This window comes from Panicum virgatum, chromosome 2K (genome assembly GCF_016808335.1).
Source record: "Panicum virgatum strain AP13 chromosome 2K, P.virgatum_v5, whole genome shotgun sequence".
NCBI lineage: Eukaryota > Viridiplantae > Streptophyta > Magnoliopsida > Poales > Poaceae > Panicum > Panicum virgatum.
The window spans coordinates 58,138,545-58,156,507 of record NC_053137.1 but is presented as its reverse complement, the minus strand read 5'-3'; the positions used below and the strand labels follow the sequence as shown (position 1 = coordinate 58,156,507).

The 17,963-nt window shown below is 41.9% G+C and overlaps 1 protein-coding gene and 1 pseudogene across 4 annotated transcripts; one reads left to right on the top strand and one right to left on the bottom strand.

Moving 5' to 3' along the window:
• Positions 1 to 1,256: 1,256 nt before the first annotated feature.
• Positions 1,257 to 5,749, top strand: LOC120689516 (annotated as a pseudogene). The gene is made up of 9 exons (XR_005681304.1): positions 1,257 to 1,606; positions 2,384 to 3,173; positions 3,980 to 4,123; positions 4,232 to 4,384; positions 4,475 to 4,590; positions 4,660 to 4,827; positions 4,912 to 5,039; positions 5,223 to 5,322; positions 5,434 to 5,749. The product of XR_005681304.1 is annotated as a calcium-dependent protein kinase 2-like (transcript).
• Positions 5,750 to 7,041: 1,292 nt separating this feature from the next.
• Positions 7,042 to 16,546, bottom strand: LOC120689501 (tRNA wybutosine-synthesizing protein 2/3/4-like). Of its 3 annotated transcripts, XM_039971784.1 has the most exons (11): positions 16,065 to 16,546; positions 15,482 to 15,672; positions 14,485 to 14,771; positions 13,498 to 13,911; positions 12,112 to 13,260; positions 11,905 to 12,034; positions 8,899 to 9,134; positions 8,684 to 8,819; positions 8,521 to 8,597; positions 7,505 to 7,611; positions 7,042 to 7,380 (listed from the first exon to the last, which is right to left on the bottom strand). In XM_039971784.1, exons 1-11 carry the CDS (start codon positions 16,495 to 16,497, stop codon positions 7,280 to 7,282), a joined length of 3,261 nt encoding a protein of 1,086 aa, XP_039827718.1. In that variant the 5' UTR covers positions 16,498 to 16,546; the 3' UTR covers positions 7,042 to 7,279. The 3 variants fall into 3 exon arrangements, with proteins under 3 accessions (XP_039827718.1, XP_039827728.1, XP_039827733.1); XM_039971794.1 differs by lacking the exons at positions 7,042 to 7,380; positions 7,505 to 7,611 and adding an exon at positions 7,683 to 8,455; XM_039971799.1 differs by lacking the exons at positions 7,042 to 7,380; positions 7,505 to 7,611; positions 8,521 to 8,597; positions 8,684 to 8,819; positions 8,899 to 9,134 and adding an exon at positions 11,624 to 11,668.
• Positions 16,547 to 17,963: the final 1,417 nt, after the last annotated feature.

Sequence of the window (17,963 nt, the reverse complement as noted above, 5' to 3'; positions counted from 1 at the left end):
ATGTCTAGATACATAATAAAATATATGAATATAAAAAAATCCAAACAATCTACATTTTTAGGACGGAGGAAGTACTGAACGTTTATTCCAAATGTCTCTGTGCCGTTTGTTCCTAAAAAAAAGTCTCTGTGCCGTTTCCATGAGTAGATGCTACCTTTGTTCAAAAAAAAAGTCTCCTCCGAATTCTTATGGGTTGAACTTGAACATCCCCTGGGGACTTTATGGCAATGTAGCTAGGACGCACGAATCTAATCCTACAAAATTCGTCCCTGTGCTCCAAAGCAGGCCTAAAATTTGAGAGCATTAGATCACCGAGGAGATTGGTAATGGCGTATACTTAACTCATACTACGAAGATGTCCTTGCATTGCATGTACGAGGATTGATATTTCCAAAAAGGAAAAAAAATAAGCATGATCATCCTTCAGCAAATATATTAAAAAGGGATGAGATGCTGACTGGGTGCTTTGCACGTCTACTTCATGCCACCAAAAACATATTCCCCGTCGGGAGAATCTTTGCGCGGTCAGGTAGACTGTCACGCATGTAAACCACATCTCGCTCAACACCTGGTCAACTAACATGTCGTTAATTTAAATTATCAAAGCTTATGGTCATGGACGCGACAGGACTAATCGTATCTCAAGATGCCACGTAATTAAGTATCTCTCCCGTTAATCTCATTCTCACCACCAGCTGTCAGGGTCAGGGGAATGGATAGTTTACGCACCGCAAATAGACTCAGAAAGCCCGTAGAATATAAACATGCGGAACAAAATGCATCAGCTATGACCTGATCATCTCACATCTTGTCCGAGAATGTTCTATTACGTGGGCAATTTTTTTTTGTGTCTCGGAGCATAGAGTTTGTATCTCAAAGCGTAGCGGGGCACACACACGCACAATAAAATCTTCAAAGCAAAAGGAAAAAAATGCAGTTTTTCTTCCTCAAGTGTCCTTCAAGTTTCAAAGCTATTAAAAGACCGAAGTGAAAAAAGGTTAAAGATGACGGTGTGCAATCGGCGAGCTTGCCATCGTATCGACCAACCGAAAAATGTTGCAAGGTCAAATAATCTGCCCATAATCCGAGGTATCTTCCGATCTTCGTTTCAGCTTGCATATTTCAAACACGTTAGATTTTAATATAGAGAAACCCAGAGGGTTTTTTAGCAAAATCCCCTTACCAAGTTACCATCCCTATCTTCCCGTAAAGCAACGCAATTATCTACAACTGACAGCAAAGCAAAGCTTTGAGCTTTTCCCGAAACACGCCGCCCCCATTTTCTCCTCCCTGTCAACCTTTTTCCCTTTAAGAAATTCGGCCTGGCTAATGTACTCGCTGCGAGATCTTCAGCTCCGGGCCCCGGGCCCCCGTGTGGATTAGTCGCTGTCACGTTCGACGAGGGGCGCCAATTGCGGTGGCCACCACCTCCAATCCACTCCCCGCAGCCGCCGCGCCGAGCTGTTCTTGCTCTGTCCTCCTAACGTCCTCCCTACCATCCCCAAGATTTGATCTTTAGACCCAGTTCCTGCGCCCAGTTCTTCCTAAGGCGGAGGGGTGGTTGCTTCTCCGGGCTCTGAGGTTGGAATCTTGTCCCGCTCACAAGGTAGGTGTTCTGCCCGCCCAGTTCTTGGTTCCTTGGATCGGGGAGGCTGCTGTGTGAATCCGTTCGCGGATTACTGTTTCTTTTCTTTAGTTCTTGAAAGCTTGGTAGATTTCACTTGTTCGCGAGTAGAATATTTGTGTTTCCGGATCTGAAGTAGTGCTATACAGCTTGGTGTGTTACTATGTAGGTTACTCATGCCTCACGTACAAAGAATTTGTTCGTCTTTAACTTTGTGCTTCTGTTATTGTGCCATTCAGTGGATTTGGGATTCTGAAATTCTTTGCGCAGGGAAATTTTAGTGCAGTAGCTGTTATATCTTATTTATCTTTTTCGCTTGTCTCAATCAATCCATTGCTACGATACGTAATCCTGGGTCTTGTGGCTTCCTTTATTTTTCCCCTGGGTCTGAGTGCCGACTGCCTTGTTGATGCTGTTGCTTTCAGTGGCCCTTTTTACCTAAATTTCTTTCTATCCTTATCTCGCCTTATTTCTTCCAGTCTCACCAAAGGGAGTCGGTCTTCTGCCTTGTTTCCTTGCATTTCTTGGATTGGATTCTGAGTGGAAAGGGGTCAACGTTGTGTCAGAGGCAATTCTTTGCATTGCTTCTTTTATACTCTTCTGCTCTTCTTTATTGAATCCTATTGTTTGGTTCTTTTTGCAGATCCAGTTTTGGATATCTTGACTTGAATCATGAGCTTGTGAGTTTACAACATAAATGTTTCTTGATTGGCTTGCTTTGTACTGACACAACTGCTCTCCTCCTTGGGATCCCTGCAGGTTTAGTCTTGATTGGTCTCATCTGCTCAGCTGTCTGGTTGCAAGCTTAGAACTGGAAGGAATAATTTGACTAGAGAAATGGGACAGTGTTGCAGCAGAGCTACGGCCCCAGATTCTGGACGGGGAGGTGCCAATGGGTATGGCTATTCTAACCAGGCAAAGCCAGCACAAACACCTCCCAGTTACAATGCTCCTCAGCCACAGGCCGAGGTACGGTACACGCCGCCGGCGATGAACCCTCCGGTAGTCCCACCTGTAATTGTCCCACCGAAGCCCACTGCAGACACAATTCTTGGCAAGCCGTATGAGGATGTGCGCACAGTCTACTCCCTCGGGAAGGAGCTTGGCCGCGGCCAGTTCGGGGTGACGTACCTCTGCACAGAGATTGCTACTGGTAGGCAGTACGCGTGCAAATCCATCTCTAAACGCAAGCTCACCAGCAAGGCAGACAGGGAGGACATTCGCAGGGAGATCCAGATCATGCAGCACTTGTCTGGGCAGCCAAACATTGTTGAGTTCCGGGGAGCGTACGAGGATAAGAGCAATGTGCATGTGGTGATGGAGCTCTGCGCTGGTGGTGAACTATTTGATCGGATCATTGCTAAGGGGCACTACACAGAACGGGCAGCTGCTACAATCTGCAGAGCAGTTGTGAATGTTGTGAACATTTGCCACTTCATGGGAGTGATGCATCGTGATCTGAAACCAGAGAATTTCTTGCTCGCAACCAAGGAGGAGAATGCAATGCTCAAGGCCACTGATTTCGGACTTTCAGTCTTCATTGAAGAAGGTAATGTGAATATATATGATCTGTGTATGCTTGGAATTGCATTGTTTGCAATAGCAGTTGGACATATATTTCTGAACTTTGATCTGTTGAGGTTCATGGCTGGTTGTAGTTTTCAAGTTTTCATATTGCTGAACAACCCATATAAGGCTAGTATTCCATAATAATCTGATTTTTTTATCATTTGAACTTATGCCACTTTTTATTCCAAGTAATTCAAAAGCTTGTAGAGGATTCTCATTTTTTTGGATATGTTATGGCAACATTTTGTGACTGCAAACTGTAAACATAATGTCCCATAATACTTAGTAACTCCAACTCCAAGACCTGTTGACCCCGCCTAGCTTCACAGAGAACCAGCCAAAACTGGTGGTTTTGACCATGTTCAGTTTCAGGGCTAAGCACTGAAAACTTTAAACTGGCTCTATATCAGTTATGAGTTGGAAACCACTAGTAAATTAGTGATGATAGCTCAAATGGTTTTTAAAGTTTCACTGGTTTGAAGCCCAATCACAACCACATTGAGAATCTTATTATCCTCTTAATGATGATCCTTATATTTGGGGAGATATATAAATATTGTTGTGGATGATGGTAGCAATTGCTTGCTGTTGGGAGGTAGATCATTCTTTTCATTGGACATCTTCATCAGTGATTCTCCAGTATTTGATCTTTTTTATGATCCTAATCTAAGAGAACGTGGTGTAACAAACTGAAGGAACTATTTGATGTTTAGTGCCCTCAGACCCTAAACTTCCAGCTTGGGATCTCTCATTATCTGTTCACTGTCTGTCTTTCGAACATAACAGGAAAGATGTACAGGGACATTGTTGGAAGTGCTTATTATGTTGCTCCTGAAGTCCTTAGGCGGAGTTATGGAAAAGAGATAGATGTTTGGAGTGCAGGAGTTATTTTGTACATTCTCCTCAGTGGCGTGCCTCCATTTTGGGCTGGTATATTTACCTCTTAAGAACCACTTCTACTTCATCGTCTGGCATGTATACTATTAAGCTGCAATGCTATCCTTTTTTTTAATCTCTATCCTCTGTTTTGCTGTGTAGAAACTGAGAAGGGGATATTTGATGCTATTCTGCATGAGGAGATTGACTTTGAAAGTCAGCCTTGGCCATCAATTTCTGAGAGTGCTAAAGACCTGGTTAGAAAGATGTTGGCACGAGATCCAAAGAAAAGACTTACTTCAGGCCAAGTTCTTCGTAAGCTTCCCAGCAATACATTAATTCCAAACTTTAACAACTTTTCAAAAAATAAAATAATAGTAATATGTGTATTAAATGCTTGATCAGAACATCCATGGCTCAGAGAAGGTGGAGATGCATCTGATAAGCCTATTGACAGTGCTGTTCTTTCTAGAATGAAGCAATTCAGAGCAATGAATAAGCTGAAAAAGATGGCTCTGAAGGTTGGCTATCTTCATGCTTAATTAGCTACCTTTTTTTTCTCCTGTGCTTATCAGCAAATTTATGTGCAGGTTATTGCTTCAAACCTCAATGAGGAAGAGATCAAGGGCTTGAAGCAAATGTTCATGAACATGGACACAGACAACAGTGGTACAATCACATACGAAGAACTCAAAGCAGGATTAGCCAAACTTGGATCAAAGCTGTCAGAAGCTGAAGTAAAGCAGTTGATGGAGGCTGTATGTTCTAATCTAGAACTATGTTACAGTACATTTTTGGGATCTTGTTCTTGACTTACATGCTTACCTTTTGACCTCTTCCAGGCTGATGTTGACGGGAATGGATCCATTGACTATGTTGAGTTTATCACTGCCACAATGCATAGACACAAGCTCGAAAGGGATGAGCATTTGTTTAAGGCATTCCAGTACTTTGATAAAGATAACAGCGGGTGAGTACTTCAATTGACATCTCAACGGCAATCTAACAATTTTTTTGTCCATAAGAACTTGTCTAAACTATCAGTTATATTACTATCACTGGTTTACATTTATTAGCACCAATTTCTACCACATTATGTATCATGCATAAACTCGTTTTGTTTAACATGGAGGATTACCTTGATTTTATGCAGCTTCATCACAAGAGATGAGCTAGAGTCAGCTTTGATCGAGCATGAGATGGGTGACACGAGTACGATAAAGGAGATCATATCAGAAGTTGACACGGACAATGTAAGCTGCTTACACTATCGCCTTTTCAGTTGTGCGGTGTTTATTCCTTCTTGATGTTGGTCATTTGCCCATCCTTCCATCTTCTTGATGTTGGTCATTTTCCTGTCCCAGGATGGAAGGATTAACTATGAGGAATTTTGCGCTATGATGAGAGGAGGGATGCAGCAGCCAATGAGGCTTAAGTAGCCTGTTCACTTTGTAGAAACGGTGTACCATTAGTTACTGTTGTTTGCTCTTTCTTTCTTCATGGCTGGTACTTAAGCTGGATAAAGGCTTACAATGGACTTTGCTTGTGCATTGTTGAGAGGTGATTGTGTATATCTTTTTTTTGCTCGTGTTTGTTGCCTTGTAGCATCTTGAACGCCCCTTAGTTTCTTCTGTAAGTTTATTTATGCAAATACATCTAATAAAACGTGCATTTTGCCTCTCAAGCTTTCAATTACATTATTATGGGAAAAGGTCTGTTTCAGTTAGATAGCCGAAATTCCTAAGTAATTACGCTGCTAAAACTGCTCAGTGGTCCTGTAGTGCTATTCCCTTACCCTACTCAAGAATAGAAGATTATTTTATTTTGATTCCAACTTTAAAACAGAATTCGGCTATATTTTCACAAAACATATTATTCATAACTATAAAGTCAATATAGTTTTTTATTACATTCTCGGAAATGTAGCATGAAATCATTTCAAGATACACATCCAACGTATAGTTTTTTTACTGTATATTTATATGCTAGGGGCCGCAAATCTTTTTGGTGTGTTGAAGTAATACTTGCAAAATAGAAAAGTATGGATAACTAAAGGTGTCTGGACATAACAAATTCACATACCATGGTCTTGTTTGGAAAAATAGCCAAGGGTTATTTTAAGGGCTAAAGTTAATAGTTGTTGAGATGTTTGGATCCATGGGCTATTTGGGTCCTAAAGCACTTTTCCAATCATTGGGCTGCTACTTTTCTAAGAGAAAAGAGAGAGAATCAGTGGTCCCCACACAAAAATAGCCTCAAATAGCACCCTTTGGAGGGGATAATTTTTTGGGTGGGCTATTTGCAAATAGCCCAAAAATAACCCTCCTATTTGGCTCTCTTTGATCTATTTGAGGCTATTTGAGAGTGAGCTAAAAAATAACTCATGGATCCAAACAGAGCCCATGATATTTCCCAAGTTTTTTTTTTTGAATAATCCGCCGAGAATGCCCTATACTCCTGTGTAGCTCGCTCATTTTCCCCCTCTTTTATAACAAGCATGCTCGTGTTAGACCTACCTCTATTCTGCTATTAACCATCAATAGTGTTTTTCTTTTACACCAAATCAGTACCAGCCACCAGTACTTTTCTATGAGAGCAAAGCAGCACCTATCCTGAGCCCTACTGATAGCAAGACACTCGTACATATTTGAAGCCGTGCCCGTATGGAACCAGCAAGACAGAACTCGTACTCAAGCTAAAAAAATTAAATTGTACTACGTAATTGTGCAGTACGATACGCGAGACTTGCATCTCGTGCAACATGTATTGGTTAGTCTACTTACATAAAACTCTGAATTAATGCTGCAACTACCAAAATCTTGGTCAGAATATAGTGAATGCATATTTTTCCTCTTCAAAACAAAATAGGCTTGTATTAAATTTTTTTACTAGAGCCCCATGACTCTTATCGGAATCAATGCAACAACCAGCGGTGTGTTGTGCCAGCAACAACCGCAAAAACATTCCATAAATTGTCGTTGAAACATAGATTAATCTTCAAAATGACCAGAAGCAGCATAGATTATTATCTTTAAAGAAAAGGATGCATAAAACATTCCATAAAGGAACACAACTTCGCTGTAGCTATGCAGTTGCAAATTGTCGTTAAGAACATGAACAAAACTGTTGTACAATACAATCTGCAACAATGCGCCCAAGCATCACAAGGCCCCGGTAGTACACATCACATTTTTCAAGGCGTTCGCTTTGTTAGATTGGCCGGCATCTAACATCAACCACAAGGTGTCGAATATGCGGCCCATACCATTTCACACGTTCGATATGGTCCAAAGAGATGTTCCAAGGTAGTCCTGCAATACAAAGGCCAGGCCAGGGAATGGCGTATAAGAATAAAGATTTAGCACTTGCAATACTCTTGTAGAACAACAAAGACATGGTTGGGAACAGATCAAAGGATCATGTCACCGTTTTTACCATGAGCTTTAGCAATATCACTGATGGATTCAACAACACTGTCCAGCCACCGTGTCTCATCTGAGTCATTGACATTGCCGTGTATATGCAATATGCCTCCTTCAACCCTACACATAGCAACAGAGTAGAATCTGAACATGAGATGTTCGTTGTGCATCAGCATCACGTAGCAGCCTAGCGAATTGCCATATTTTTTTCCTTTATCCCACAATTTAATATTACATGCAAGAAAACAGACAACTTATTTCCATGTGATGCCACATATTCCAATATTTCAACACAACAAGAATCAAGACACTCAGTTCAGCTTGTTCAATGCCTGGCACACTGAAAGCACCACCATGCAGGCATTAACAGTGCGCCAGACAACCTAAACAGTGATGCAACTGATTATTCTTGGTAGCATGCGAAACTTGACCTGTATGCATGTTTTTGGAATATGTCAGACTAGCACCTATAAGCTGGGTTTGCTGACAAGCAGAATTTAAAGAACATGTAGAATCATCTGGTTTGCTGGGAAATTGTTGTGGACACTTACAAACTGGTGGGTTTGGTTGGTGATTAGAAAAGGGCAACAGGGTTAGAAAATGGAAATCAGATGGTTTGAGAATAACTCAATAACAATTATAAGAGGAAACTTCTTTTGCTTAATCATAACAGGGTACAATGCTATCGTTTTAAAGGACTATCCAGATTCATACAGACTCAATATCCTAGCTCAGTATGATGAACTAATATTAAAATACATACAACTTTCCAAAAGGTAAGGTACATTCAATTTCCCAACGGACTCTGAAACACAAATAGACTCTTCAACAAAACCAATGCAAACAATAATAAATCTCCTTGCCTGCTGAAGACTGCTGCTATTAGTGGAACAGCAAAAGAAACAATAAACTCGGTCCCACAAGAGCATACCAGGCCTCTACGCATAAAAATCTTTATGGGATACTACAAGAAACATAGAAGGAAATAAGCATGATTGAAACAATCAGTTGCTGACATGGAGGAATCACCTTAAAGCTCTAACAGCAGTGGCCCAGCTGCATTCACTTGAGGGTAACAATCCGAGACAAACTCGATCAGCAACACCCTAATTCAAGTCCAGTAAGAAACAAATATCAGGAGCCATCCTAATTCATGTATTAGCCCACAAGATGAAATGTGTCCAGTACGTACTTTGGGTGCAGTAACACAGTTATCTCCTTTAAGTATAATACATCGGTCTTCTACATGGTTGTCACGAACATTGCGTCGAAGAGCTTCTAAAGCATGTGGATTCCATTCACATGCATAAACGAACTTAGCATTAGCCCTGCAGGAGTAAGATATTTAGAATAGCACTTTCGTACAATCAAAAAGCATAAGACGGAGGGTTATCCTAGAGAACATACTTCACAAGAAAGGGAAGAACAAAGTATCCGATTCCGGCAAACAAATCCACAACCACCTCATCTCTACAGTTTAGCTGTCCCATGCGAAGCTTCTCTGAACGATTGCCAGAAGAAAACATACATTTTGTTGCATCAAGCGAATAGCGGATGCCATTTTCATGATGGGTAACCCATCCATTATCACCCAGAAGAAGTTCCAGTGTACTATCTCTTGTACCATTTGGCATGATTTTACCCTGCCCAAAAAGGGACAGACTGAGTAAATTATCTTAAAAGAAGAGAATCCTCAAGAGAGAAAAAATGCTTGGTAACATAACCACATGCATGTCACAAGTCACAAACTATTAGAAAGTAGAAACGCACTACCTAACATTGAGATGCAATTAAGCATGAGGCAATGTTTTCAAGTCATCCACTAGTCGCGAATAGTCATCCACTAGTCGCGAATAGTCATCCACTAGTCGCGAATAGTCATCCTAGTCGGTACTGAAGCAACTTAATTTTAACCATGATTAGTCGGAAAGTCACCTCATTAGTTTGTGAGGAGAATTCAGGAGGTAGAGATCGGGGAGGCTTTGAAGAGGATGAAGGGAGGTAAAGCGATGGGTCCTGATGGTATCCCCATTGAGGTGTGGAGATGCTTAGGAGATAGAGCAATAGTATGGTTAACTAAGCTTTTTAATCTCATTTTTCGGTCAAACAAGATGCCGGAAGAATGGAGGAGAAGTATATTAGTACCTATCTTAAAAAACAAGGGCGATGTTCAAAATTGTACTAACTACCGTGGGATTAAGCTGATGAGCCATACGATGAAGCTTTGGGAGAGGGTTATCGAGCATCGCCTAAGAAGAGTGACAAGTGTGACCCAAAACCAATTTGGGTTCATGCCTGGAAGGTCAACCATGGAGGCGATTTTCTTAATACGACAATTGATGGAGAGATATAGGGAGCAGAAGAAGGACTTGCACATGGTCTTCATTGACCTTGAGAAGGCATATGACAAAGTACCGAGAAATGTCATGTGGTGGGTCTTGGAGAAGCACAAAGTCCCAACTAAGTACATTACCCTCATTAAGGATATGTACAAAGATGCGACGACATTTGTCCGGACATGTGATGGCAACACCACTGACTTTCCTATTAACATAGGCCTACACCAGGGGTCAGCATTGAGCCCTTATTTATTTGCTTTAGTGATGGATGAGGTCACAAGGGATATACAAGGTGAGATCCCTTGGTGTATGCTCTTTGCTGATGATGTGGTGCTAGTTGACGAGAGTAGGGCAGGGGTTAATAGGAAGTTAGAGCTGTGGAGACGCACGTTAGAGTCGAAAGGGTTCAGACTTAGTAGGACCAAGACCGAGTACATGATGTGCGATTTCAGCGCGATTAGGCATGAGGGGGGAGACGTTAGTCTAGATGAACAAGTGGTGGTCCAGAAGGATACTTTTCGGTATTTAGGATCGGTGCTACAAAAGGATGGCGACATTGATGAAGATGTTAGGCATAGAATTTCAGCTGGCTGGTTGAAATGGCGACAAGCTTCTGGCATCCTTTGTGACAAGAGGGTGCCACAAAAGCTTAAAGGCAAATTCTATAGGACAGCAATTCGTCCGGCGATGCTATACGGTGCTGAATGTTGGCCTACAAAAAGGCGACATGTCCAGCAACTGAGTGTAGCAGAGATGCGGATGTTGCGGTGGTTTTGCGGGCACACAAGGAGGGATAGAGTCCGGAATGAAGTTATTCGGGATAGGGTCGGAGTGGCACCAATTGAGGAGAAACTTACCCAGCATCGGCTGAGATGGTTTGGACATGTCCAACGAAGGCCTCCTGAAGCGCCGGTGCGTAATGGGGTTCTTGAGCGGGTCGATAATGTAAAGAGGGATAGAGGTAGACCTAAACTAACGTGGGATGAATCGGTTAAGAGAGACCTTAAGAATTGGAATATCTCTAAAGAGATAGCTTTGGATAGGAGCGCTTGGAGACTAGCTATCAATGTGCCTGAACCTTGAACTTATTTCTTTCGGGTTTCATCTCTAGCCTACCCCAAACAGGGTTAAAAAAACCGGCCGGAACCGGTCCGGTAACCGCGGTTACCGGTCTAACCGGCCCGGACCGGTTCCGGTTCCGGCCGGTTTCAAACCGGCCCAAATTCAAATTTTAAATTTGAATTTCAAAATATGGAAAAATCCCAAAAAATTCTTAAAAATACTTCAAGTTGCGACGAATCTAATGGTGTCAAATTTTTTCAAATATTCGTTCATTTAGTATATTTTGCGAGCATTTGAAGTTAAACAAAAAAAACATGCATACAAAAGTATACAAATACAATGTAAAAGTAGTACAAAAGAGAGTTGGAGGGTTCATTTAGGCTAAAACATATTATACAAACATTCATTTAGTATACTTTGCGGGCATTTGAATTTAAACTAAAAAAGAAAAAAAATTGAATTTAACCTAAACCGACCGGTTACCGGTCAAACCGACCGGTAACCGGTCAAACCGGACCGGTAAACCGGTCTAACCGGCCGGTTAGATGTTCGAAACCGGTATAACTGTGGGTTTTGAATTCAAATTTGAGTTTGGCCGGTTTTTACCGGTAACCGGTCCAACCGGTCCGGTAAACCGGAACCGGTGGCCGGCGGTTCGGTCCCGGCGGTCGGTAAAAAAATCCCTGACCCCAACTTGCTTGGGAAAAAAGGCTATGTTGTTGTTGTTGTTGTAGTCTGCCTAGTATGTGCTGAGGCAGCTAGACTCGACTTTTGGTCTGAAAACATTGATGAGACACCAAACAAGATATTGGCATTAAGATGAACATCAGGATAACTAAAACATTATTATTTAGCTACACAAATAGGTGTTTCAGCTTCACAAACAGTACGGTAATTACAACATTATCATTTAGCTACATAAATAGGTGTTTCAGCTTCACAAATGGTATGGTAATTATTCTCATTTCCAACAACATAGAAAACAGAAACCAAGAATTCATCCAGCACTTACTTGACGTGCAAGACGTTGTGCACCGAGTGACTTGGCAATTAGTGGCCAAAGTTCCTCGCCAACTGATTCCCACAATGGATCCTTAAAACATGTCTTCGGGAGTATGATGATATCACCAAGTGTCTCCCACCTACACATCAGAATGAAACTTAAGCAAGCAACCATAATCGTCACAGCAATTGATATTCTCATCAGAGAAAACAAAACCTTGCTGGGAGCTGCTCCAACAACTGATAGGACATTCCCTTACTTTCCAGTAGAGAAGATACAAATTCTTTCATGATGGTTTGAGGAGACTTGGAAGGCTTTCGGCTGATTGCTAGTTCATCTTTCAAAAAGGAACCATTGCAAGATGACAGAATTTTTAATGCGTTTTGAAGAGATAGGTTGTCTCCTGCAAGCTTATTTTCACTAAATGCCAATGGTTCTCCAAGGGTACACGAATCATCATGTTCCATCTTGATACGCTTATCAGTGTTTAGGACATGGAAGGCTTCATTAACAGGAAAGAGAACATGGTTGTTATCATGGCTCACTCGAACTTTTCTAGCAAGATCCAACCATCCAAACTTTTTCAGAATGTCCTTTGCTAATTTGGCGTACTTCTTTTCCAGCTGAAGAATCAGAGGGTCTGAATCAGTAAAACCACCAGAACGGGCATCATTTTGTGATTTCATAGCATGACCAATGATGCCACTTTGTTCATCTCTTGATAAGTCAACAGTAGACGTTGCGTCACAGCTTTGTATAAGCATGCCATACATGTTGTCAAGTTTAAACATAGAATCCACTGAATGCAGATCAATTATTATTGGTTCATTAAATCTGGTCCCAAATGCATAGCAAGATGCACCGCCACCTACAATAACAAGATCATCTTCAATGAGAACTGAGGAGCTACGGACACAGAGGCACTGGCTCAACATGGGGATGGAAACAGAAAACCAGACTCCATGCTTTAAGTTCAGCAATGTGACTTCTTGATTGTTTCCAGTAATAGGGCAACCACCAAGTATCCCAAGATAATTTTTATAGATGAACATGCAATGTGAAAACCTAGGTGACGGAGTTCCCCCATTAGTGCTTTCCTTGTTCCACTTGAGTGTTGTTGTATCAAAACTGTAGAAGTCATTCAATGCCTGCTGACCATCATGACCTCCAAACATAAAAAGCTTTGAACCATAAGACACCAGAGAATGTGAATGCCGAGCACATGGCCATTCGCCAGCAGCAGCAAGCATGCTCCATTGCTTACTTTTCGTGTCAAATACATTCATGCAAGAATATATGCCTTCATTACTAAGTCCGCCAAAGACATATATTTTTGAAGCTGCTGCAGCTGCAGCATGCCGGTGCCTGCATCAGGAGACAGAGAACTTCAATGAAAGAATTGAGCCAACTCTTTTCTACCTATAGTGAACTGCAGGAACTTCCAGCCATTTGAGAGGTTGCTTTAAAAAATGAAAAGAATTGAGACAATTGAACATTGTAGCTATTTCATATCTACCACTATGTCTTGAGTCTCTATTTTGCAAGCACACATAATGTAAAGAAAAAGGGAGGATGGGGGTCAAGCATTTTATCTAAACGTACCTTGGACGGAAGATATTTCCACTGCACTCCAGTCTTAACCAGGTATTCTCGGTGCTTTGTATAACCCAGACATCATCAAGAATTTCTGAAGGACCACCCCTACCTCCAATGACATAAATGCTATTACCAACATAAGTAACTGTATGGCCCATCCGTGGTGAAGGAGACTCTTTACAGATCATTTCTGTCAACGAACCAGATTTGTGATCAAGCAGAAGGGAACAATTTCTCCTTGAATGCCTTCCTGGTCCTCCAAATCCGCCGAAAGTTAGGACCCGTTGCTCTCCTCCAACAGTAAACACACACGATGATTGGCCCCATAAGAAGAGCTTCTCAATTGGCTCACCACTAATCTTCAATACAGCAGTAGATAAATAATTTTTGTTTTCTGGCAACTTCTCCTCCAGTGTAAATCTATATAGAATAAAACAGGAGATACAAACAAGGTTCAATCAAAGGCTCAGAGATAGTAGATGTAGATTTTCGCCCCTTTTGGCTGGCTGGTGCAGCAGCCAGCCAGCCATCGAATCAGAACCTGCTGACACATTGTGGCACAACAGCCGGTGCAGCAGGCAGGCAGCCATCCAGCCAGCCAACCGAACAGGGCGTTTAGTACCCTAAATAGGCGCAGGACCCACAATTCATTAAATAGTGCAGGAAAATCACGCTTTAATAACACAATGCCATCGCCTAATCAGCCATAAGGAAAAAAAATATTTGTTCATTAAAACAAGATGGAAAATGATTTCTCTCTTAGTTCAGCTATTTTTCAACAAAATAACATTCAAGCATCAACATTAAAGACATGGAAACCAAGTCAGTGGATCCAGCAGAGAACCGTAGCAAGTACTGTAATACACCTTTTTGAAGGAAATATGTGTTGTCAAACATCCATTTCAGGGCCAAATACACCAATAATTTTAAATGCCAATCTATGGAAAACAGAAAGTAAGAACGAGATGAGAAACAAGAGATAAGAGAACATGCCGTTTAGCATTACCAAAACCACGCTCGAGACCCTTGCTCCATGAAGAGTTTTGATTTTCAAAATACTGTGCTTCTAGTGAACCCTCCCCAATTTCACTATCACCTCTATCATCAGAATGACAGTTGTTACCACCATTTCTCTTTTTTGTAACTAAGTATTCATTACTGTTCTTGGCACCTTTACGCAATGGTATCTTAACTTCACAGCTCATGGAAGACCTGTGAGCAACAGGCTGACTGTCACTTCCATTACAATTGTTTGACCCCGCTGATGAACCTGACAAACCCTGGCAGTTGATAGGAACAAACATGTTAAAAGAAAATTATGTGAAAGCTGCAATGCAGGTCATCATGATACAAAATCAACTAAATTGTTATAGGATTTACATATATACTCCCTCCGTTCCAAAATGTAGGTCGTTTTGACTTTTTTAGATTCGTAGTGTTTGCTATGCATCTAGATATAACATATGTCTAGATTCATAGCAAAATATATGAATCTAGAAATGTCAAAACGACCTACATTTTGGAACGGAGGGAGTATACATATACATACTTGTAAAAGGATTGATTAAATTTGAATTTTGGGGCATGGGCAAACTACCAGTTTTGTGTGAAGAGAGAGATTGGACTGAAGTTAGAAATTTTGAGGAAATGTATATAAAGCATAAATGCGCAAATAACTTATTTGACAAGTATTTGCAAATAAAGGGCAAGTGAATTTTGCCACCTGCTTGAAAAATCTTACTCAGCTCATTTAAGTAACAGAAGAGTTCCACTGATTATATCTGTCAAAAGAAACACTATCCATGTTTATTCTTCGCCTAATGAGCATTCATTAAAAACATTTTAGGACTTGCATAATATCCAGATATTCCAAACATATGTTTGCCATGCATACTCTTAACAAAAAAGTAAGCAGCAGTGCGAGGAATACAATAAGAAAAATAATATCTGCTAGTAACCAAAGGTAAATGATCTCAAAATAGCTCAGTACCTTAGTCTGCAAAAGATCTAGAAATCCATCCATTCGCTTTTTATTTGCCTCCATTTTAGAGTTGGCAATTCTAACAAGGTAACGGACATACTCTGGAGAAACAACAACTTCACCAGTCTGCCCCAGTGGCACTTCCATACGAATCGAGCATCTTATTGCCACCATTGCTCGTTTCTGCAAGCTTGTGATACCTAAAAATGAGATTAATCAATTTTTAAATTAACTTAGCATGATATTCCTATAATAAGCAACATCAAGACAAGTGAAAACATCATATAAAAGCTCTGTAATACATGGTAGATGAACCTTCACAGTTCACACTTCACACTGTGTGTTACTTTATTATCAGACAAAAGCATCACCCAGAACTTCATATATCTCTAAAACTGCTATATGCAAAACTGACTACAACGAACCATGTGACAATCGAGATGGATTCAGAAATAACTGCACATCCATGTATTGAAATATTGCACAACAACACTGACTGTAAGGTTAGTCTGCTAAGTTGTTCGAAGAATTACAGCCCTGTCCAACATTTCAACAAAACTCAACTAGACTAAGCCACTCAATTACAGCTCACCTGATTCCCGGAACCCAGCACTTATCGCAGTGGCAACGAGTGCGGCAGCTGCGGCGGCGTCCCTGCACTCCACCGCCACGATCATCGGCTCGAACCTGAACACCAGCTCGTCCCCCGCCGCTCCCGAGCCGCTCCGGCCGAATAGCTGCTCCACCACGGCGTCCGGGTCGGCGGGATCGTGAGACACGTACACCCACCCGCCGCCCCGCGCCTTCTTCTTCGGCTTGGCGGCGGCCTGGCCTTGGCCCTCCCGCGGCTGCGCGAGGACGGAGACGCGGCCGGAGCAGGAGGAGGTAGTGAAAAGGTCCGGGTGGGAGTTGAGCACTTCGAGGAGCGGGGCGACGGGAGCGTCGACTCCTCCCTTCGGGGACTTGTCTGGCGCCGGCGATGAGAGCGCGACCAGCGCCGCCGCCTTCCGGCGAGCGAAATCCATGAGCGCTGCTAGGGTTTGGGTTGGGCTTTTGCGAGGTTTAGGGCTTAGGAGGGGGCGTTTTTTTTATTTTTATATTTTTCAAAATCGTTTTTTACATAAATATATTTTCATTTTTATAATTTACAGTTTTGTACCCTTACCGCCCGGCTGCGGGGCGGCCGGCCCCCTGCCGCCCTCCTGCCGAGTGGTAGGGACCTCAATGTAAATAAAATTTACATTTATTCGCATTTTGGCCCCTGGGGGAGCCTGCTGCCCTCTGCTGGGCGGCAGGTACCCGCCGCTCACTAGCGGAGCGGTAGGCGGGTACCTGCCGCCCGGTAGGGGGCAGCAGGCCCCTCCTCCCGCAAACGAACGTGCACTGTGGCATTAGATGTGGTTTTAGATATTTTAGATAGAAATAAAAACCGTTAATAAATGACTGCTACTCGTACTATTCTGTTGGCAATTCTATTGCTTTGTTTGACCCTCTTTGTATTTCTTATTGGTATATATTATTAATTTCGTGCATAAGAGTTGGGCCCACGTACAGTCTCGGCACGTCCCAGTTTAATACCATGGCACCAGCTGCAGGGATGTCATTTCAACCAACACAGTCACCCCCACGACCTTTTGGTAAACATATAGTTCATATCTTAATTTCAATTAATTTTGGTATGAAGTCTAATTCCTTTTGTATTTATATATAGGATCACAACACTTATATGATGCGGGATCTTCTTCGTATTACCCTATGGCGACAGCAGAAGGAACGCAAGGTAAATACCTAATCCGTAGCCCGAATTTATCATGTTCTTCTTATTTCTATGAATATTTTAAATAATTTGAACGGTTTACAGGATCGCACCACCAGCTTTCTGATATGGGTACTTCTTCGTATCCACCACCAACAGGTACGTATGATGAATATATATCCAAATAGATGACTTATAAGACGATGATTAAGATATCTTAATTGCTACTACATAGGAGCCACACATGATACCTTTGAGGCGAACTTCGAAGATTAGACTCGGTTATTTTCTACACCTAACCAGCAGGCCGATCCTACCTTCCAGACAATTGTGGCCACCGGACGTCCAGGTAGAGACGTAGGGCCTCCAGACCGACACACCTACCCTACAGACCACGTCCACGCACAGCGTAAGAGAGGTCGACATGGCCGGGGTGGTTAGGAGGTGCTTCTAGTTATTTCTGCCTTATTTCTGTATTTTTGTTATGAACATATCGTCATGTTATACTTATTTCGTTCTTATGCATCACCTATTTCGTTCTCAGTTGCGTATGTGTATGAATTGCTAAATTATACTTTTCATATTTATCTACTTTACTAACGGTTTTTATTTCTATCCAAAATATCTAAAACCACATCTAATGCAGGGGGCGCAGGCTCCCCCAGGGGCCAAAATGCGAATAAATATAAATTTTATTTACATTGAGGTCCCTACCGCCCAGCAGGAGGGCGGCAG